Genomic DNA, 23857 nt, shown 5'->3' with positions numbered 1-23857 from the left:
ACTTCCGATAAAATATTTTGGTCGTTTTTACCCGCAAGCGTCCTTAAACGGGTGTAAACGGGGCCTACGTTTTGTCCACTGATTTGGCTTCAGCATGATCAGCAGCAGCAGCAGCAGAGGGAGTGGAGGCAATTGGTGTTATTTCTAACTTTTCTGCATTAAAATGCCAAAAAACGACTAGACCAGGGCTATATATTTTGTTGCGTTGTTATCCCAACATTATCATAAATGCTTCCAACAATTTTCAAGCTGAGAGAAATCCAGAGTTTTTATGGAGGCAATGGGTCTGTTACCATTCTTTTGTTACCTGTTAATTTATTTATTTTTAATAAACTTATCCCCTCTGAGCCTGTGTCAGTGTTGTGTTTGTCTGCCAGAAGCTGTCATAAATTACTGGCTTTTTACGCAGTTTAGCCATGTTTTGCACTTTTTAGATCAAAACTTTAAGGTTCTAGGGAGGATGCTTTTGTCTCCATTTTGTCTGAAGGTGTCAGACATTAAAGGACCCTGGGATTAGAGTTGCAATGATTAGTTGACTTGATCGACAGAAATATACTTGCCCACTATTTTGATAATCAATCATTTTTAAAGTAATTTTTCAGCCAAAAAATGGCAGAAAATGTTGTTTTGAGACTCTAAAATGCAAAGATTCCCACCTTTTCTTTGGTTTATATCATAAAAACAAGAAAAAACAAGACTTTGCAGAAGATAGTTAAAAAAATTACCATCCCAGTTTCTCAATTTTATAGGCCAATCGAGAAAATAATTGGCAGATTAATCTATGATAATAATAATTCCAGTCCTACTTGCGATAGAAGAATCTGTCTCAGATTTAGATTTTGATTGGACAATGCACACTTCTATGCAAGGTTTAAAAAAAATAAAAAACAGTTCCTCTTAAATAACAGAGCCACGCAAGTTAGCTCCCTTGTCAATCAGAGGGACGCCAGGATAACAGCACTTAAACATGTGTGAAATGATGCACTTAGCATTCCCTGCAATTACTGTCTCTCTCCACCCCTGCACATTCTTTCAGACCATCAAGAGTACTTCTTCAGTATGAATGCGAGCTGTTGAAACATCATGCTTGTGTGTGTACGTGGAGACAAGAGAGAGAAAGAGCAACGTATACATACCACCACCATGAGTGTAAAAATCCTGGAGGTTCCCCAAGTGTGATGTTCTTCTCCCATCGGATCTGAGAGGGAAAAAGAGAAGCGGGATAGAGAAGACAAAGGAGGGAAATGAAAGATTAGACACAGCGGCATGTTTTATGCATAATGTAATCATTTCGCTCAACTGTCCTCCCAACTTTAGACAGACAGAGCGATAGTCGGACAGGAAAAATAGGCCAACGGGCAGCGCGGTGGAGTGCAGTGCAGCGCTTAGTTTGAGGATAAGAAACTGTGACTGTCTTGAAGCAGCGGCCCTCTCCACTGCCCTCACACACCAGCAGAGCTCCTGCCTGTATCTGGACACTGAGATAAGATCCAGTGAGAGATAACAGACCCGCTGCCTGCTTCACACACTCCTACTGACATGACTGGGTGCACGCACACACATTCACATAGTCATACATACGTGATTCCCCAGAGTGTGTGAGCACAGCATGACAGCAGCAAGATTTGTCTTTGTTTTTATATATCGTTAGCCTCATAGCATATTTGCCTAAGTCATATTTGAACGTTTTCGGAAAACAAGAAAAAACACAATTTTTAGTAAGCCCATTGGTATTTTTAATTGATATTGTAACAGTAAGTTCAAATAGAACAAGTTTGCATTAAAAAATTAAACACATTGATTTCATAACAGATAAAAGTCACTTAGGCAGAATATGCCAAATTTTTCTCTTACATATAAATAATGTTGTTTGGTTTGTATGTAGCAGCAAAAATGCCTAAGTCAAAGAGACGACTAAGGCAGAAAGTGATTTTGGACTCTAACAAGTGTTCTGATAGGCTGAGAACATATGCAATAAGGCAGAAAGATGCAGCAGTGGTAAAGTTAGGCAGATATCACAATTTGGCCAAAATATGACTTAGGCAATTATGCTATGAAGCTAACGATATATATAAATATATATAGAATAGACTCTTTAATAGAAATCTGAAGCTTGGATCTAATATATATATATATATATATATATATATATATATATATATATATATATATATATATATATTAGATCCAGGCTTCAGATTTCTATTAAAGAGTCTATTCTATAGATTTCCCCAGTGCAGTTTGTAGTGATGTGATGTGCAGTATGTGGGTTGGGCCTGTTGATTTAATGCTGCTAAAGAGCTGAGTGCTGCACTGTGCAGGAGAGCATAGAGTGGCAAAGTCCTCTCGGGGACAGAAGTGTATTGTGTGTATACTATAAATACGAGTGTGTGTGTGTGTGTGTGTGTGTGTTCCGCAGTGAAGAGGAACAGAGGCTAATTGAGGCAGGAGAGTCCAGGTGATAGCGCTCTCATTAGATGAGCAGGTGTGTGTGTGTGTGTGTGTGTGTGTGTGTGTGTGTCTCCTGTCTACCTGTGAGGATAGAAGTCCCTTATCTATTGAAACATTTCTGTGTGTTTTTCTCTGTGTGTGTGTGTTAGAGAGAGAGACTAGAAGGTCCATAGGTGCCGAGGATGAGAGATCTCAATGTGTTGCAAAGAAAACATTCTTCAACTTAAACAACACATTCAGCACAAGCAAATTAGTTCACCTGCTATTCACCTATTTGATGGCACATATGCAGCATAAATAAACACACTGCAGATACAGGAATGACACACAGATGCGCTGCAAGCTGTATAAAATATTGGAACTTGGTTAAAAACCAACAGAAGGCTAAGGTAAGCACTAAGTATGATGACCTGAATTCATCAACTGTGCTGTAAAATAACAAAAAACTATGTCTATTCTAGTTTTAAATTAATAACAGTAAATTAATTAACATTTTTTGATATTTTTGTCATTTTTCAAGTAAAACTGACAAACATTTAAACATTTCTGCTTCTCAAATATGAGGATTTGCTGCTTTTTCTTGTCATTTACATGAGTAAACTTCATCTCTTTGAGTTTAGAGTAATAAAAATGCATTAAAATCTGCTTTTTTTAAAAAAATGCATAACATTGGTGTTATGGTAAATACATTTTTTTACTATTTGGGGGTATTTTAGAGACAAAATGATTGATAAATCTATTTTATTCATCACTAATGAAAATGATCATTACTTGCAGCAGCAGTAGTCCACTTACTACATTTAAACTGCCTCTCTTAAGACAAAAAATGAACATTCAGTCTTCTTATCTATTATGTGTAAGTATGTCTACATATTTGTAGCATATTTCAAGTTCAATTTTAATGCGCCTTGTGTTTTTTCTTGAGTGCATCTCTCAATGGGCCTTTATTTTATATATTTGCAGAAATGGATCTTCTAAATGGGACGCATGTGTTGTTAAAACGGTGAAGATATTTTCTTAAGCTGCTCAGCATTGAGCACTCTCAGCCAATGTAGCGAAAAGAAATAAGCAGGAGAACAAGGGGAAGACAAGGAGGCACTAAAACAGTGAGGAGGTTTAACAGGAGGAACACAAGAAAAAAGGCGGATGATCAAAGAAAAGAAAGGAAGATGGGGGGAAAATCAAAGCAAGGAGAGGGTGATCAGGGTTTGTGATCTGGAGAAGGCTGGATGATTGCTAACAGTGATTGAGCGTAGATGAGTAAGACAAATCATGTCTGTTTGCACCCTTTCTTCAAATACTTGTGAGAAATCCCTCAACACTTTAGAGCCTCCTGCTAGAACTGCTCGTATAGGAGCAAAGGTTAAAGGTCAAGCTGCTGTGTTTGCTCTGATATGTACCCATCGCTGTCAGTCTAATCCAGATACACGGACTCTGACCATATAAGACAGCTAAACACAAACAATGCTGCGGTTGAAATAAACACAATCATTAAGCAATATACTGTTGCAGGCGCAACATTTGAGACAACTGGCGTCAAATTGACTTAGCAGTCTTTGCACGCATGCCTCGTGGACATGGATTGTTTGTGTGTGTCTGCGTGTATGTTGTTTTAATCCCCGTCTGTGTAGATGTTGTTTTAATTCCTGTTTGAGGCCGTTTAAATGTGTGTGTGTGCCTGTGTGTGCCTCCGGTTGCCTGCGACCCAGAACTTCACCCCTTTTCCAGAAGCTCACCAATAACACTCAATCTCTGGGAGAAGATTCACCCACGAGGGCTCTGAAATGAGCGAGGCTCTCTGCAGACCCACCACTTGATCTCCCTGTGCTGCTCTCCCCATCTTTGCTTCACATTTTAGATGTCTGCTCATGGTTGTTGGCAGCCAGGCCGGCCTCCAGCAGCCCTGCCCGCCCTGCTGCCAGCCTGCCTGCACACTACAACCAAAGGCAACCAGTTTCGGTCAGATTGTGTCTGATTGATATCCACAAGGCTGATTATATCACTTCTGTTTGGTGTATTTTTCTTTAAATTCCAAAGCTGGCAGAGGTATAAAGTTTTTAAGAATTAAAATGAGGGCATTATTATCTGATATTGATAGTGACAGTTGTTTTGTTGCCCCGGCCAAGTAAGAAAAAATAAATAGCTGCGGTTGCGGCCATTGGCAAACTTTAACTCTAAAAAAGGTGCAGCCCATTAAATAAATAGTTTTATATTATAGGAAATTAGCCTATTCCCTCTTTGCTGAGAGTCACATGGGAAAATATACACTGAGGTTGTAACAATAACAGAATTTTAACCTTTTATACAATTTGAAACAATACTAGTTAGTTTTAGTACTTTTGATACTGTTGAATATATGGTGAACAAATCGTGTCCTATTAAATATGTGGTATCAAAAGAGCAGTGGTGGAAGAAGTATTCAGATCCTTTACTTCAGTAAAAGTACTAATACCAAGATGTGAAATTACTCCACTAAGTAAAAGTACTGCATTCAGAAGTTACTGAAGTAAAAGTACAAAAGTATCAGCATCAAAATGTACTTAAAGTATCAAAAGTAAAAGTACTCGTTATGCAAAATGGACCCACTCAGATTGTTTTATACATTCTAAATATATATTATTAGATTATTATTATTATTATTGGTGCATTTATGTAAGCAGCGGTTTATTTTCTCAAGATAGGGCTCATTTGAACTATTTAATATATTGTTATGGGGTTTCATTTTTAAAAACTTTAAATTTATCTTATTTTTTATATTAAATCTCGGGCCCTGAAAAGTAACCAAAGCTGTCAGATAAATGTAGTGGAGTAAAAAGTACAACATTTGCCTCTAAATGTAGTGAAGTAAAAGTATAAAATGGAAATACTCAAGTAAAGTACAAGTACCTTAAAATTGTACTAAAGTACAGTACTTGAGTAAATGTACTTAGTTACATTCCAACACCACAAAAGAGTATCAAAGTAACAGGGGACACAAGTCAAAGTAAGATACTTTGACTTGTGTCCCCTGTTTCTAGAAGATTGCCCTAAATTTTCTCATCCAACTCTTTGCAAGAAAGGATAAATAATATTTTCTACACCTTTTCCAAAGTCAAGTTCAAACACTGTTTCAAGATGTGTTTTCACGCTTTTCCAGCACCTTACAGCTTTGCTCAATAAAGTGCAAACAATATACTTATTATTTTACTTCTCAGTCATTAAATTTGCTGTTATGATGCAGTGAAAAATCATAATTATGGTAGAAAGGTTATGAATTTAAATGAAAACACAACTAAGCTTCATGTTTCAAAATGTGTCATCTGCTTGTAAGAAGGCTTGGGATCCACAATATCGCATTAAAATTCAAGTATTTCCAGCACCTGAAGGAACGCTGTATGTCTTTAATTCTATGTATAACAATGCTTTATATAAAACCTGTAGAAAAGTGTCAGTTAATCAAAGCCTGTGGCAGGCGCTCTAACAGATGAGCTGCTTGTTGCTCACTAGACTCTCACTCCTGGCTGTGCAGCAGCCATGTGTGACTTTACGCAGGTGCAACCGTCTCTGTGAGACTCTACACTGAGCTCACCTGATGAAACGACAGATAAACACTGTCAGAATTAAAGTTGAATGATAGACCTGCCTCTGCTTGCCATTAAAGCCCTCTCAGTGTTGGGGAGAGTGTATTAAGTGGAGCTGAATAAAGCCAGTGGGGCAGGAGAGGTGTTGTGCAGGAGACGGCTTGGACACGGGACCATTAGCAGGAAGGATGTCCATTAAGGAAGAGGATGCAACACATTACAGACCCTACCTCTACCTCAACACTTCACAAGCCTCATACACTGCAAGAAAGCCAACTTGTATTTTTTGGCCTAAAACAGTGATTTAAGTTGGTAAAACTTGGAAATATAAATTATTGACATTTAGGGCAATAATGTAAGTTAGCACAACAAAGGAAGCCAGTTGTCTGCTCAAAAACAAGTTGGTGAGTTGTTGTTACTTATATCTTTAAGTTGGGGTTCACAACAAGGGACAATAGTTCTGATAACTCTTATTTCTTTGTTGTGAAATGTGGGAAAGCGGTGAAATTCATTAGCGAAAGCTAGCGGCTAACTGATGCTAGCGGCTAACTGATGCTAGCAGCTGACAGATGCTAGCCGCGCTGCTTGTTACAGCTACAAGAGTAGCCATTAGCGTATCCATGCTAACTCAAAATTGTGGTCACAACATTAGCTGACATTTCATAGCGGCGTTACAATCGTGCCAATTCAGCACATTGCAGAAGTTAGCAGAAGTAAGGATTAAAAGTTATTACAATGTAAAATTATAAGTTAGTACAACTTACAGTTGAGTTGACAAAAATCAGAATTCAGAGTTGAGCAAACTCAAAAACAAAACTTAAAATATTTAGTTGAATTGTCCAACTTAAAATTTTATCGAAGTTTGTTGCCTTGAAATTTTGAGTTCACCCAACTTTTCTTTTTTTGCAGTGTATGAGACTAATAAGTTGAGCAGACCTGGGACACACAGTTATGTTTGGGATGGCTTCAAACATTAAAGGTACACTCAATTTAACTCAACAGGCTTCTTAAATGTCATGGCAAAAAGACAGCAACAACACATGCTCACAATATGTCAAACTGCTCTAATTAAACAATGTTTATGATTACAAATTGGAGCTAATAATGACGGGCGGGTAATCATATAAAGTAGCCCAACCGATGCCATGTTTACATTGTCCCAAATTAATAAACACTCAAAAGAACATTGCTGTCATTCAGCAGCTGTAAAAAAAAAAAAGAAAAAAAAAAAGGTCTTGGCTCATTGATGTATTAATATTGTCACAGTTTTCAGTGTCCAGAGTCTAGATTTTAGAAAGATTGCTCAACAGCTGCCTGAAGCCAGAGCAACTTATAATGTGAATTCCATTCTTGGTCACACAATAGGGGAGGAGGGGGGGCACTCACGCTTTGAAACAGGAAGTGAAACTGAGGGAACGTCTTACCTCTGAGAGGAAGGTCTGTGCTGATTTCTGTGCGCCGACATGCAGCAAATACTCATACACATATAAAGCTAACCTGAAAAACAGAGAGAAAGAGAAAGAGAGAGAGAGAAGTCAGTGGCGAGGGTCACATCTTTTACACTTTGCAAACCTTCACAAACATATAAAGTACAAGAAAACAGGGTCATGCTCTTTAGTCACCCTCACACTTGTTTTATTCCAAGTAGCCCATCAACTTAAGTCCAACAAATGTGCACAATTGGCAGAAAATCATCACTGTGTCATTTTAGATGGAGCTTGGATAAACAAGATTTCACAGTACGGCGGTGGTGTATGCTATGGAGGGGTTGTAAATGTGTGATGTAAAGCTCTGCAGCTCTGAGCTAAAGAGCCTCCGTGGCACTCAGCCATATCCCTGTGGTTTTAGGAACTCTGCTGTTGAGGCACAGAGGCTGAAAACAAGACAGTGTGGACGCCCAGAGAAACACGGAGCGAGGGGACGAAAAATATCCTCAGACGTGGCTGAAGCTGGACTCTCAGATGTCACTGTGTCGCTTGTCAGATTCCTGTTATTTTTAGGTGTCGCACACCTGTCGATGCCCATCTATGCATCAGATATATATATAAAGAAACTCACAGAAACATTAAATATTATTGGCTTTTACAGATAACCAGCAACCCTTCAGCACGCCATTGGAGTTAAAGTCTTGCTAACTGACAAGAGATGAAAAAAAATCACATTTTAGCTCATGCTTGGTCCATCAAACCCAAATACAGATTCAAATATAGGCAGTTGGATTCGTTACTCTCTTAGTGGTAGGTTAGAAGACTTCAAGAGGATGTGGCAACCAATTATTTATTTCTTAAAACAGGATGTAGGACAAATTGAGTAGTACTGGGTGGGCGGGACGGGGTGGGTCAGGGAGGGTGTTATTATTTATTTATTTTAATATATGTATTTGTTTACATATTTTTGTATACTTTTTATATTTTTCTCCCATTTATTGTTTTTCATTTATTGCTTATTTGTAGGACACCTTTGTTACTTATAATGAAATTATGAAGCATTGGACAAACCAGAGATGGATGTATTTTTGATATACTGTCTGCTTCACAATAAAAATATTTGAAACTTAAATATAGGCAGTTGTGTTCATAGGAACTGCTGGAAGTCAACCAAAACAACAAGAACAACATCGCTGCTTTAAGTAGTAAATGACTGAAGAGCTTCGTGTTGATTCCCAGCGGGTTCGGTTCTACAAACAAGCCTTTGATTTACTGTTAATAGGAGGAACATGTCTTTATTAAGCTTTACATCTTCTGGCATGAAACAATATATCTTCTATATCTCTTTATTTATGCTTTCTCCTCGATATGGCTCAACACAGCACAGCCCTTATTAAGCACACATAGTTATGGTGTTGAAAGGGGAAATAAGCCGACTGAACTTAATCTGCACTTTAATGACCAGCAGAATAAACATACTTATCTATAATGAATAATACTAATATCTATACTTTTTACTTTTCTGTGTGCTGAAACCATACACTGTATATAATGATAGCTAGTGATAAGCTGGTGCAGCTGCGGTATCAAGGTCCCACCCACACACCTGCCTGACCAATCACGTGTCAAGCACAGCTGTCAATCATTACATGACACCCTCATTTTATAGCATGAATTTAAAAAATGTACCAGAAAAATTACCACTTGAACACACGTCAGCATGATAAGAACTACCTCAAATGACAGAAAAAATGACATCTTTGTTTGACAACATTTTGAAAACATTTTGGTACGACCCATCACGGGCGGCTGTGCACTGCAAGAAAGCCAACTTGTATTTTTGGCCAAAAACAGTGATTTAAGTTGGTAAAACTTGGAAATATAAATTATTGACATTTAGGGCAATAATGTAAGTTAGCACAACAAAGGAAGCCAGTTGTCTGCTCAAAAACAAGTTTGTGAGTTGTTGTTACTTATATCTTTAAGTTGGGGTTCACAACAAGGGACAATAGTTCTGCTAACTCTTATTTCTTTGTTGTGAAATGCAGGAAAGCGGTGAAATTGTGTCATTAGCAAAAGCTAGCGGCTAACTGATGCTAGCGGCTAACTGATTCTAGCGGCTAACTGATGCTAGCGGCTAACTGATGCTAGCGGCGCTGCTTGTTACAGCTCTAAGAGTAGCCATTAGCGTATCAATGCTAACTCAAAATTGTGGTCACAATATTAGCTGACAAGTTATTACAATGTAAATTATAAGTTAGTGCAACTTACAGTTGAGTTGGCAAAAATCTGAATTCAGAGTTAAACAAACTCAAAAAAATTTTTTTTTTGAATATTTAGTTTAATTGTCCAACTTAAAGTTTTATTGAAGTTTGTTGCCTTGAAATTTTGAGTTCACCCAACTTTTCTTTTTTTGCAGTGTGGCTCAGTTGGTAGAGCGGTTGCCCACCGATCTGATCTGACCGATACTGATACTGAGCCCCAAATTGCTCCCGATTCTGCGTTCATCGGTGTGAGAATGAATTCCCAATGGTGGCAGGTGGCACCGTTTAGGGTAGCCTCTGCCACCTGTATGAATGTGGAACATGGTCTCACAGGAATCCGTGAAATAGCCACGGATTCGCTTAACTCAAAATCCGTGGAATAGCCACGGAATCACTCAAATTTCCGTCAAACTGACACGGATTTCGCTACAATGCAAGTTAATGACAGTCATATCCCGTGGCTATTCCATGGATATTTTTTCCTATTGGTTTGTTCCAAGTCACGTGACTTTCAAGGTCCCGGCGGTCAGAACAAAAAACATGGCGGACAGTTCTCTCATTTTTAGTGAAAAAAATCAATATTTTGACTTAGTTTCTGCATAAAAATGGATTTTGATCACATTTCTAGCGAGAAATATATGTTTTATTTTCTAAATATTCACTCAGTGAATGTACATAATCACTTTGTAAGTTGGAATAGCCACGGGATATGACTGTCATTAACTTGCATTGTAGCGAAATCCGTGTCAGTTTCACGGCAATTTGAGTGATTCCGTGGCTATTCCACAGATTTTGAGTTAAGCAAATCCGTGGATATTTCACGGATTTCTGTGAGACCATGTTGGAATATGTGTGTGAACAGTCTGTAGTGTAAAGCTATATAAGTGCAGGTCCATTTACCATTTACCATCCGCCTGACTGGAGGAGGCGGGGCTTATGAACTATACTACAGCCAGCCACCAGGGAGCAATCCAGAGGTTTGGGCTTCATGGCTGTCATGGTGTCCATCTTTATTTACAGTCTATGGTTGATACTCAGAGCAAATGTAATGTTTTCACATAGCAAGTCTGCTTGCCAAAAAGTCTGCTTGTCCATTTACGAGATAACAAGATGAAATTACTGCTACCGGCTAAGAAACATTGCTCTCTTTCTCTCAACAGCTGACTCATCTTTGTTACTTGTTAGAGCTGTTTATTGGCAGAAATCAGGAGTTACAGTTCACTATATTACGATGCTGTAAGCAAGGTGATATATTGCAATGTATCTCATTTTACAGAAAACTGCCAAAGTATAAAAAAACATACTACTGTAAAGTAATAGTTAGGTTTTTTATGCAATCAGAACAGTGGGATCTGAACTTTCATTTATTTTCTGAGAATAGAAACAGTATCAGAAACATATCATCATGATAATGAACTGTATTTATATTTTCTAATGCTCAAGCGGTGTTCCCGTTAAAGTCAGAGTGAATTTTGAAGTGAAATTTTGAACTGCGAATTAAGGACGTTTCCATCAACTGGTTTAGAGCGAATAAACAAAGCTGCATAAAAGTACTTTCATCAGAAGACAGCAGCATAATGAGAGAATAAAAACAACAACAAAAGAGAGGTTGCTAACCGAGAGAAAGTGGAGTCTTCGGGAATTGGATTCAATTTGGGCAACTTCTAAATGTTTTTTTGTGTCAGCTCGTCTTGACCCGCAGAGCGGAAACAGCTGATCAGTCATGTGAGTTAAATGTTCGCTACGTCATAACTTTTTTTTTCCGAAAAAGACAAAAAAAAAACTCAAGTGAGCGCAAAAACTTTTAAGCGCATTTTCAAACATTTTATCGTATTTTGGTGTTTCCATCAAGCTTTTCTCATGCAAATCTTCCAAATGTGCATAGAAATTTGTTGATATAGGTTGAGATATGTTTTTGTTATTTACTTTGTGAATATATACCTTGAAAAAAGGGGGGGGGGGGGGGGGGGAATGCAAGGTACAATATTGTAAAGAAAACGAAATGACTCATTATGTTTGTGAAAGTAAGAAGCCTTGCAATAAAGTATTAAAAAAAAGAAATTTGTTGATGAAAACACGTGTTTACTTCTGTATCCACAGCAAAACCATCAGGAGCATCTCAGATACTCAGTATAATTCCAAGTCTTCTTTGCACTACACATGGAGCTGCAGAAAGACACACATGGACGTCCCTCTCCAACCACATCAGGACCACATTTGGCCCCTCACCAGCACAAATAAGCAACCGTGATATTTTTACTACAATGCAGAAGTCTGGACTGACACCACAGCCTGCATCTGTATGCAGCTGTCTCCAGGTCTGACACGGAGTAGAGGGGAGCTGCTGTGCTTGTGTACGGTGGCCGACTGTTTTTATGCTGATCACATGCCTCAAGGCCAGAGCAGACACAGAGTTATGATGTTTGGGTTGACGCTGGATGATACTGAATGAATCAATAATGAGGCAGGCCAGAGTTGAGCAACCTGATTCTTTATCACTTTTAAAAGATATCAACAAATTTCACTGCAATGTACCGACAACCATCTGCTAAAAAAGAAAGTTATCTTTTACAGCTGGTCCAAACCAGTTTCAACTAGCATTCACTAGCATTCAGACACTAGATGCTATCGCCTGTTTTTCTATTTCTCGCTCTTACATCAGATACATCTGTATCAGCATCCATTTCAGATACAGAGTGTAAACACGCAGTTTTATAGTTCGACAAATTCCTCATTAGAGTGTGGATGTGTTCGCTGGGTGGATGTGGTGACGGAGGGCTGGTCAGGGTTTCTTTAAAGAGGCGGCACGGATTGCATGTGCAGGAAAAGGATTGTGAGAAGGGTCACAAAAAGGGGCTTGTTGTAAATGTTGAATACTGATCTTAAATGGACTGATAGTCTTTGTATCGTTATCCTTGTGTCATAGTGAAACTCATCACTGTTGCATTTAAGTACAAGATCGTCACATTTCATTTTGTTATCTTATAATACGAAGAGAACATTTTCTGTCTTTTCCGAAAACGTGAATACAATGTCCTGCCTTCATATACATTTATATAAATCTAGTAAATAACATGGTTTGATAAAATAGCTTGAGATTTTCATAATAAATGATTAAAAAATATATAATAATAACATTATGTAGTAAAGAAGAGTGCTCTAACCTTATTTAAAGTCCTATTTAGTTTTCTAAGAGATAAAAGAACATAGTCTATTACTGACATAGTTTAAATTGATACTTAGTTTGAGTATGTTTTTAGGGAGAATATTAACGGTTAAACAGACAGAATTTTCTTTTTCGGTGTAGTGGCGACATGGAGGATTGCAACTTCTGAGATCATCACAGGATGTACACTGTTCCAATTTTTGCCATATGCATTTTTTTGGAAAAAAGAACCGGCTGTGAAATGCTGAATAAATTTATTAAAGCATCACAACACACACCGAAATGACTCTTTTTTATTATCTGAATTTGATCCACTCCAAAAATATCAAAACGGGGAACCAACAGTCAAAAAAGGATCAAAAAAGGACTCCAGCATGCACGCTCTATGGGCTCAAAAACACAGAACTGCAAGCAAGCCTGAAGGCTTTTTCGACATATACATCCAGCTGGAATTTTTATAGGAATGAATGGGGTGCTATCTTTGGACGCGGTATGCAGTTCTCCTTTATACATTAATGATATGCGGCCACAAAAACATCTAGCAATAGACCAATCTGAGGATGACAGATATTAAGACCAACCCGGAAGTTATCATTGATCTGGTTAGAGATTTTCCATTGGATTTCTGATTATTATAGAAAATAACCTTCACATATAGACATGACTTTTATGATTTTTTAAGAGTACATGCTCTCGTCAGGAGTAAAAAGTGTTTGGCTGTAAACAAACGACACTGAGCTGACATTGACATTTAATGTGCCAGACGTCCTCTGTAGACTAATTCAAACATTTGTTAGCAAGTGCCTCTTTTAAGACATGTTAAATAATCAAAGCTCACAGTGTGGTATTCAACAAAACGTCAAAATCTCTTAAACTGGTGTTAACCACTGATCTTATTTAAGGAATCTAACCAAGAACCAATTCAAAAGACCCATTGACTTCAAGACAAGGGAACCACAAGTGCAGTCATACAAACTAATTCCTGAGTTCGAGGACTTTCTCCTGAAGCACTTTGTAACACTGAATTATAAGGAGAGTCTGTGCTGTTTTTTGGTCATTCCTTGTCATGCTGACGTAACCATCCATATTTGTTTTTGGTCCGTCAGCCTTCATGCAGTTCAGGGGATGTTAAAGTTTCCCAGGTGCTGGATGAACGGAGGAGTCTGTTGGTGTAAAATGTAAAAATCAAGCCCTCTCTGTGGTGTGAAATACCCAGTGGCAGGCATCAGATCCTATATACCCCGCTCTCACTGTACAGGATCGAACAAAGATTCCCATGAGCAATGCAGCAATGCAATGAAATTTTCATGGCAGAGCCCGGTGTGATCTGAGGGGCTCTATGCCCCAGTGATGGGCACCTGCCCCGGCTGCAATGCATTATTTAAAAACACTCATTCAATCCAGGCTTCAGGGGACACCTTTTGTTACTCTGTCAGAAGCAGTAAGTGTAACTCGGCTGAGGAGGAGACTTTTTTTGCGAGCTGATGGAGCAAAGCTTGAGGAAGGCCAGGTAGATAAAGGAGACATGGGGGAGGGGATAGTGTACAGTAGCGCTGTGTCAGAGGGAAACTGAAGGTCAGGGCCTTGACTCTTCCCTCTGTGGATACTGTAAACCTCAATTCCTTCCCTGTGAACGCAGCACTAGTTACACATGTCACTCAGGAATAAAAGATGAGATGCTTACGAGACAAACCACAACCACGCGGTCCACTCCGCATCTCGCATTTCTTCTACAACACTCTCTGCTGCCTCAGCTGAAGTCTCCGTCCGCGGATGAAATGTAACGATGGAAGTATGTTGATGCATATTACATGATGAGAAGCAGTCTGAGTGGGAGGAGGAATATGTGACCTGTGCTTTGACTGCTGACTAGATGTCATGGCTCGTGATATGAAGCTGCTGTGTGGCTTTACATTAAAAAAGACAAACATTGCACATGCTGTCTGTTTCTCACGCTCCCCATCTGGAGCTACAAGATCATTTGCGACAGTTTTCCCACCATAGAGCAGCTTGGTGGGAAACCATTTCTGATCTTCTCTCCTTCCCTGGCCATAACCTCGTGCTGGCCTGACTACTACTTTGCTACACGTCCACACATCAAGGAGATCTCTCCCACTGCCTCGTCCCCAGGAAACACACCTGACATTTAGCCCCAGGCTGCCCCATCCAGCCTTCCCTTTCCTCCGCTCGCCTCCAGAGACAAGGGCATCTCGGCTGAGTTTAGCCAGCTAAAGCACAGACAGTTAGCAAATTAACTTTCATGTCTTCGTTTCAATAATTCAGTAGCGAGAGCAGGGGCAGGGTGAGGTAAGGTATGAATGGAGGAAGTGATGGAGGAGGATTCAGCAGGGCTCGTTACTGCATCTGCCTTCATATATAATGTTTCACAAAAGAATAAACATGTATGACATGCATAATTTATGTATTCAGTAGTGCCCTGAATGTAGCACAAAGCCTAACTGGGAAAAAAACACAAAATATTATTTCCTAAATATTAAATATTTATAAAGATCCTATAAAAGCAGTAGAGATCTGACAGTGTAGTGGTGAGCGGGTGTGAATGTAGTGGCGTATGACTTGAAGGTGAATGGATGCCTGTTTGAGACACCTGTGATTCTGTGAAGCTGTTTCACTAAAGCTTATTCCCACTGCACACACTGTTTATATTTGCTTAGCTTTGTTATGGCAGTTTCTTTGTCAAAACAAATCAGTGTCAATACATGTGTAAACACGCGTGGCTTTAGCCACGGGTTAATCCACACTCTGTCACACGCGCACATACAAGCATCCGCACACAGAAAAAACATTTTCACTTTCTAGCAGCAGCCGGCTTGACTCTGACACGTTTACCTATCGACAGAGTCCCCGTAAATATCCTCTAACCTCAGAGTTTACCTGCCTGATAACTTGATCATTTTCAGTTTTCAGTAGAGAAGAGAGATTTATAATGATTTATGATAAGAGATTATATTGACAAAGCTGACATAGTTTTCTTATCAGCAGAGCCTCCTCCCACAGCAGTTAACAAGGACAATAATACGATGGAATTTAAAGGCATACTGTGCAGGATTTGATCTTTTTGTTTGTAAACACAACATCGAAACGTGGTCCCTCCTCCCCGGCTCAACCAAAGTGAGAACCCCAGATTCACTCTCATTTCAGGTCGGGCTTTATCTGCTTGCTGCAACTCTCAGCTCTTTTAAATCAAGAATTTTTTTTTAAATTCGCTTTTAAATGTCTTCTAATGTGTTTTATGTATTTTAATCTTGCCCCTGTAAAGCACTTTGAATGGCCCTGTGTCTGAATTGTGCGATATAAATGAACTTGCTTTGCCTTGCCTTGCTATTTACGTTGTTTCAGCACTGTGTATCTTCTTCATGCCCAATAGATGATGCAAAGAAACGTCCCGATCAGAGCAAAATGAAGAGAGACACCATAACACAGCACAGGTGGCTAGCACAGGGGTGTATTAGCAACTTCTGGCCCAAGTGGGGCTCCAACTTATGTAGGAGGGTGTTAAGAAGTATGTGCGGGCGCGCACATATGCATATCAGCAAAGGCATTGACTTTTTTTCTGTTCTCATCTACTCACGTCTACTTTAACCCATTGAAGCCCAGAAAGCGGAAACGTCGTTTTGTAGTATTTGTTTAAGCTCTCAAATACTTGTTGAATTTCATTTTCTATCTGCTACAGAGGCTGAAAATCTATTATTTAGTAGAATAGTTGACACTTCTGTTGAATTTCCAGAAAAACTTCAGGTTTTAGGGGCTTATTTTAAAATCGCCCAGAGGTTTTACAGGCAGTTTCAGGCGTCAATGGGTTAATTACAACCATTTTTGATACTTACAATTCAATTCAGTAGGGCTGACAGCCAATCAGAGTTCAGGATATTTAGGTGACACCTTGGGGGGCCAATTCTATCCCACCCCGCAGACACGCCCCTGTTCTAGTGGGTCTAAAGTAATGATTCAGAGAGATTATTTTTGGATTTGTTTCTTCGTTGTTTTTCAGGAAAATCCTGCATAGTATGCCTTTAATAATAACAAACAATAATCCAATCCATCACTGTTTTTTTTTTTATCTTTAGAAAGAAACAAGGATTTATGTACCTGTTGTCTGTTCCTTCCTGTATAAGCTGAGAGAGATCTGGTGCCAAGCTGATTAACAACTTCAGGCACGTAGCCTCAATATTTATACTGTCTCCTTTATTTCAAGTGAGAAAACTAACAAATTTGTGCGGATGCACCCAAAGCAGCTGACGAAAGGCAGCATTAATTGACTGTTGACATATCTGAATGAAAGCAGTCAGCCAAAGGGTGCTGAGGCTAAATCAAGGGTTTCTTTACTTTTAGTGCAATGTTTCTGCCTATGTTAGTGCGTCGCTCTTTATGCTTCTTTCAAAAGACTAAAATGCAGATGGCAGAGCCATCTGTGTAGAATCAAAACCATGCATTCAGACCTGAAGATCCCCATTAAACTGCATGTAAATACATGGGAGGAGCCAGAGGAGGAGCGGAGGATGTAAAGAACCCCGTGTTCAAAACAAACTGATTAACTTGAAGTTCTTGAAGTTCTTTTCCAAAACAAATCCAGCGGCACTTGAAATCGCACAAAAATGTGTGTAAACAAACACAGAGGATTAGAAAACAAACGCAGGGAGCAGAATTCTTTTGGAAACTAAGAACGTGCTTTTAAAAAATTAGATGTTTGATCAAGCTATTAAATATTTTTGTGAATGGCACCTTTAATTAGCAAGCCGGATTCATCAGTGCACATTTCAAAGAGGTTCCAGTTACTAAATAATAAGGTGACATTAATATTGAAGCTGCTGTATTACCCCTGTTCAAATTAAATTAAATAAAACGATGAAGAAAAAAAAGTGTGGGGAGTAATTAATTTCTTTGCTTGCAAGGGCGCCAGTTCTCTGGGTCCTCCACCTGTAATATTATAATTATTAGCATGTTTTTCTTTTTACCAAATGTCTGATCACAATAATGTTTCTCAAGGATGAGCAGAGAAACACTTCAGCCCTGCCTGCTACCTGTGATCTGCAGACACCGAAACCAGGCAGCTGGGTTGCACTTGTATAGCAAAGACCTTGGCTGTGTATGAGTCCATGTAAGTGTGAAATGTACATGTGACTGTTTGTTTTATGTTGAATTTCTGAACAAACATTGAGCCTTGGTTTCAAGGCTTTGAAGGAAATAAAAACACACATGCACACAGCTTTGTGCAGCATCACAAACACACTTAAATGCACACTTAAGCTTGTAGGAACAGTTTGTATACCAAACATGAGAACTACTGTATAGCATTCAGATGGCTGATAACTGAAGTGCTCAGCACTTTAAACACAGGAGGACATGCTGTGCTAAAGAGAAGCATTTGATTTTTCTGATGGACTTGGTTGTGTTAGACATGCACGTGTGGACGCACCAGACTTCATTCAGAAACTTCTGTGTGAAATCCACAGAAAGCAACACAAGGAGCTAATAAAAGCAGCTGCAACACTGGCAACATACAGTAACTGCTGCATGAACTTTTTAAATATTCACTTTCCTTGAAGTTAAAGGACAGAGTGGTGTAAAAATGATTAGGAAGATACAGTTTCATTGGGCAGTTGTTCCATAACTTTAAGAGTAATTTCCCCCAGAAAAGCTTCAGCAGCTGGCCGTCACTCACAAAACCAAATGTTGTAATTAAATCTGCTTGAAATACTGAAACATTTAAACAGAAGTCACTGCAGGAAATAGACAGTGTCCCATCTGCAACTTCTTCCTTGTAACTTCTGCTCCTGTTTTGTCTGATTGCTGAACACTTATCTGGATATTATCTTATCTGGAATTACATTTCTCTCCAGTCTGTAAGATAGTTCTCTACTTTTACTTAAAAACTTTTGTGTATGTGACCTAAGTGCAATATAAAGCCACTCAGTCTAAATCAAATGAATGATAATCTCCACATTTACACATATTTTGTGGATTTAAGGGCGGCTAATGTGTATAATAATAGTAATTATAGTATTTTTAATTTATTTTTGTATTTTTATAACAAACCAGCTGACAAAAACTTATTCCAACATTACTTTATGAAACCGAGAGAGTAAGGGAGATATTATTTTATCAGTTTATTGAATTTATTTTCATTTAATTAAGTGAGTAAATGACTTCACTGTGAGCAAGAGCTGCAGCTGTGATACTGAGCTGCCATGCAGTCTGAGTGAGTCTGCTTTAATCTGAAGTCCATCCGGGGCGCCCTCTTTTTAGTATCTGAATATGTAAAGAGCCATATGAATATGTAAATATGAATATGAGCTAATTCAGTGATGCATTGAAGGCAGCTGTTGTGAGCTCCACACTTACAAGGAAACATGTGTTGGCCCTGCGGGGCAGGTTAGGGTGACAAGACAGGTGAGGGGAGAGGGCAAGCGTCGTCCATTATGTCTGGACAATACCTATAGGCTGGTGACGGTGGCGTGCAGGACAAACACACACACACACACACACACACACAGACACACACTCACTAACTAAATATAGACACTGGGTTAAAAAATAAAAAAGATCTTAACAGTGGAGTTTCTGATGTATGAAATAAATGCAAGCAAACACACTAAAAATAAACAAATTTCAGAGTTTTGTTATTCACAAGCAGCCTTAAAACACAAGCATTCATCATTTCCAGCTCCCATAAGACTTGTATTTCTTATGAGTTAAATTATTAATCCTCCTCCTACACTATCATTTGAAATACATGCTGCCTCTGCACTGATTTCACTCCCAATAACACATGGAACATAATCCACACTCCCTGAACAACCAAGTGCAAGTAAAAACTGTCTAAAAAAACACAGCATTTAAAGCAGCAATTGCTTTCAACATATTGTAAATAAAGTAACGAAGCGGAGGCAAACAGGTGTAGAAGCAGCCCAACGTCTGCTGATGGTTCATATGCAATATTAAAGCATCATATGCTGGTTCAAAGGTCACTCTGCCTGCTGTTCATCAAACCACATGGGACTGTTTTCATTTAGGATTCACTCCTACACCACACACACAAACACACTGCTCAATTTTCCAATAATCTGATGTGAATTCAGAGTGAAATTAAACGCTCGTGGCACTAGAAGTGTACAAAGTCGTATTTCGAGGGAAGCTTACACTAAGCACATCAGCGAGCCACATCTCTAGAAAGCTTAATCAATTGAATGTGACACGGCAATGCATCAAAAAATACAAGAGAGTCTCTAAAGAAATTTTGTTTCTATTACAGATGTATGAGGTGCTGTGTAACAGCACAGCCTCTCAGGACTTGACAGTGTTTTTAGATTACAATTGCATCCCAGCAGGGATCCCTTACTCACTCCTCTAACCTCAGACTGTTTAGTGCTTAAAAATAGCTAATGGTGATAAAAGACTGCACCGATATAAAGTGCTGGGATGCAAAGAAAGTCTAAATCTTTGAATGGCCCCATGCAGAAATATTGTAGGCAGCATCGAAATAAAGAGCAGTGCAGCCAGGCACATTTTAAAGTTATATGGCTTTATAGTTATACTTATAACGTTATAGTTAAGCAATGTATGCACTGGCAAATGTGCATTAATGTGAAATGGGGAGACAATTTACACAAAATCTAGCAAAAGGCATTACAGGATTGCACCGCGTTTAAAATACAAAAAAGGCGATTTTTGCAGGATTTGCAACCACAATTAGCTACCAAGAAGAATTACATGCGATGCTACATAAAATGAGTGGTATTTTAATACAAGTCTGCTTCTGTAATATTAACAGCTTTAAGCTCGTGGCAGCATGACTCTCCTTCATGTGAGCGGATGCTAAAAAGTTTACCACCGCTGCTGCATGGCTGCTGAATGGGACAAAACTTTTCCCTTCATCGCCAGGGTTTGATTCCGCCCGGCTTCCACTTATAACCTCAAAACACACACAGAGAAAATAACCAGACGAAGCTGCTCGGGTTTCCTTCTAAAACAAGAGAATAATCCAACCATCCAGCAGCTTCATCTCCGAAAGTTTACAAGAGCAGCCTGTCCGCGCAAGGGACGAGCACACATACACCCTGCAGAAACATGTTTCACCCGGAATAAAAATGTAAACGCGATTCTTCTACTTGCTGCACAAGCGTGCTGGAACATTACATTAAAATACATTGTTGCTCTGCAAAAAAGCGGTTGCACCGAGGAGGAAGAATTGTGTGCGCTTTGCACGAATATTAGGAGTAAATATCCCGTGCAAAAAAAAAAGGCGAAAGTGCAAACAAGAGGTAAAAAATAAAAAACAAAAAAAAGTTTAAGAGACGCACCTCTAAGGTGGTCGGATGGGAGGGGGAAACCGCACGGAGGAGCGCACTTTAGTACTGTACACTCCTTTTAAATTACGGTACCTAGTTTAGAAAGTTGGACTCCCCTCCTCTGCCCCCTCGGCTGCATGATAAGCAGGTAAAGTGTAACATATAGCGCATAATTCACTTACTTTTCTCTCGCTTGGCTATCGGAAGGGACGACAGCTCCTTTACCTTTGGCGTACATGCTGGATTCTGTTTTAAGACTTTTGCCCCACTCAACACCTGTCAAAGAAAGCAGCCAGGAAAACGCTCCATCTCCATAGCTACCCCTTTAGTGTTTTTCCTCCCCCCCCCTCCCCCTTCTCCTCCTCCTCCCCCTCCTCCTCCTTCTCTCTCCTCTCCCTCCCTCTCTTTCTCTTCTCTTCTCTTTTTTTTTTTTTACATCTCCAACATTGGCCACAAATCAGGCACAGTTTCTATTGGGGGGACTTGAAACCGTCCTCTGTTGGATTTTTTTTCCCTCCTCAGCCGCTGTTCCGCAGGCCTGCTCCTCCTCCCTCCGCTGTGCAAACGGTGGGGGCTCCTTAAAGGGAAACACACACTTCTTGTTTACTGACCTCAGAAACATGAGGAGAGAAGGGGGAAAGATGGGGAAAGGCATGCTGGGTACAGGCTCCGCACTTACAGCCAGCTCCTATTGGGAGGCTGGCAGTAGTCCTTATATTTTTTCCCCCTAAAAGACATTCCAGGACTTCGACTCCAATTTGATTTCGAGACTTTGACTCACATCAATGAGGACTCTCATTTTCAACATGTTTGCACACACACTTTTATCAAAGGTACCATTTCAAACACTGATAATGTGATTTTGATGTGACAAAACTATTGCTTTGTCATGATCACAAAATAATTACTGCAGCGTTTGAGCTCAAGGACACTCATTATTTTTGTCAACGGACGAATTATATTTTTATTAAATACAGTTTGACCACAGGAAATACTCAGATGGTGTCTAAAAAGACCAACCAGCAACCTCCGTGCCCGAAAAGTGAAGCCAATTCAATGTTGAAGTGCCTTAAACTTGCATTCTTCCTCATGGTCAGCAGGGGGCGACTCCACTGGATGACAAAAATAAATCGGATTGTAGAAATCTGTGAGAAAATAATTAATCAGTAGTTTAAAGTCTTCTTCAAATCAGCGAGATATACATTTTGCACATCATGGTCCCATAAAATTAAAAGACCCAATAAAGCAAGGTATGCTTTAGGGTGTGGCTATCTTGTGATTGACAGGTCACTACCATGACAGTTTCCTCAGTTTCTCAGTAAGATCTACTCCTTGTTCTTCCACATTTCCACCCTCTCTTCAAATAAGTTTTATTTCCAGTTGTATAACATCAGGATAGCGACACCCAAAATGGCAAACTCAAGGCTTTAAAATGGTAGTCCAATACACGTTTTTATTCAGTCTGCACAAAAAGGACACTTCTAAAGGTGTGTTTAGCAAATGTTTTGCTTCATGATAATAGAAGGACCAAACCACGAGAGTGTGTTTGCAGCCTTAATTCAGATCAGGATCCCCGGAGTTGCATTACAATGAATCTGCACATCATGATTTTCATCCATTGGTGGCATTCAATGGCAGTGCAGAAAATAAGTTGCCCCAATATTGGTGAGGGGATGTGTTGCATTTCATCACAGACCTGTAGTTTATGTTGGCTGCTTTTGTTAACCATAACTAGCCTAAACCAAATAGTTAGACTACCTATCCTACCTTAAACCTAACAAAGTGTTTTAGTTGCCTGAATTCAACCATACTTTGCCATAGTTTTTTTTTAACAATATTTTTATTAGTTTTCAAGTTTTACAATAAAATTCAAACAAACAAAAGTAAATGATAACATACATAAAGAATGCAGAGCAGAACCCAAACCTTCATGCACACACCCATTCAGGTAGATTTGCACGAAATTATATAGGCCTATGTATACATACACACACACACACATACACATGTATGCATTGCACACGTATGCATATCTAAACAACTACTTTGCCATAGTTTATTTGCAATTACCACAATCTTTCTCTTAACCTAAAATTACTGGAACTGCCATTAGGAGTATTATGGATTGCATGCAATCAGATTACATAATTAGACAACAAAAAACAACTATAATAGGCACAGATTACAATTAGCTGTGCCAATTTAGCCAATTAGATTATAGTTACATTGTCAAGTCGTGTGTTTTCACCAGCATTGCTCAAAATGTGTCTATTTGTGTTTACTTGCACTTTTGAATTGACTTGAAATTCTCTCCTAATTAGCGTGCATTAAACTGCAGGTAGCAGTAGCAGCATTACTCAGTGATAGTTCTCATAGCACTGTATGGTGGCCACTTAAACCAAACCAAACACACATTTCCCAGCTTCCAGCACAGCAGCAATCTGTTTGGGACCCTTTTACATCAAACCTGATGACCCATGGTATCCCTTCCTCAAGCAACTTCCACAGGACATATGGGGTTGTGGCAAGTGTCAGGTTGGTTTTTACTCACTGCTCCGTTCAAACCTTTTCATCATCAAGCTCCACATTTTACACACATGGTTCAGACCCTGATCTATACAGGTCAGCGGGCACAGGAGGGGAAAAGTCCAACTCTTGACCCAAGCTTAAGTAAAAAGGA

At 39.2% G+C, this 23857-nt stretch overlaps 1 protein-coding gene across 1 annotated transcript in view; it reads right to left on the bottom strand.

The window, feature by feature from the left end:
* The window catches only part of ssbp4 (single stranded DNA binding protein 4), a 119135-nt gene extending 97629 nt beyond the window's left edge, over positions 1-21506 (bottom strand). Inside the window, exons 1-3 of the mRNA XM_059342015.1 lie at positions 21360-21506; positions 7436-7508; positions 1137-1198 (exon numbers count right to left, since the gene is read on the bottom strand). Coding sequence (XP_059197998.1) covers positions 1137-1198; positions 7436-7508; positions 21360-21415 — 191 coding nt within the window. The 5' untranslated portion in view covers positions 21416-21506. The remainder of the gene's footprint in view (positions 1-1136; positions 1199-7435; positions 7509-21359) is intronic.
* Between the last annotated feature and the right edge of the window lie 2351 nt (positions 21507-23857).

Source organism: Centropristis striata, chromosome 9 (assembly GCF_030273125.1).
Source record: "Centropristis striata isolate RG_2023a ecotype Rhode Island chromosome 9, C.striata_1.0, whole genome shotgun sequence".
In the NCBI taxonomy this organism is placed as follows: domain Eukaryota; kingdom Metazoa; phylum Chordata; class Actinopteri; order Perciformes; family Serranidae; genus Centropristis; species Centropristis striata.
This window is presented reverse-complemented; position numbering and strand designations above follow the sequence as displayed.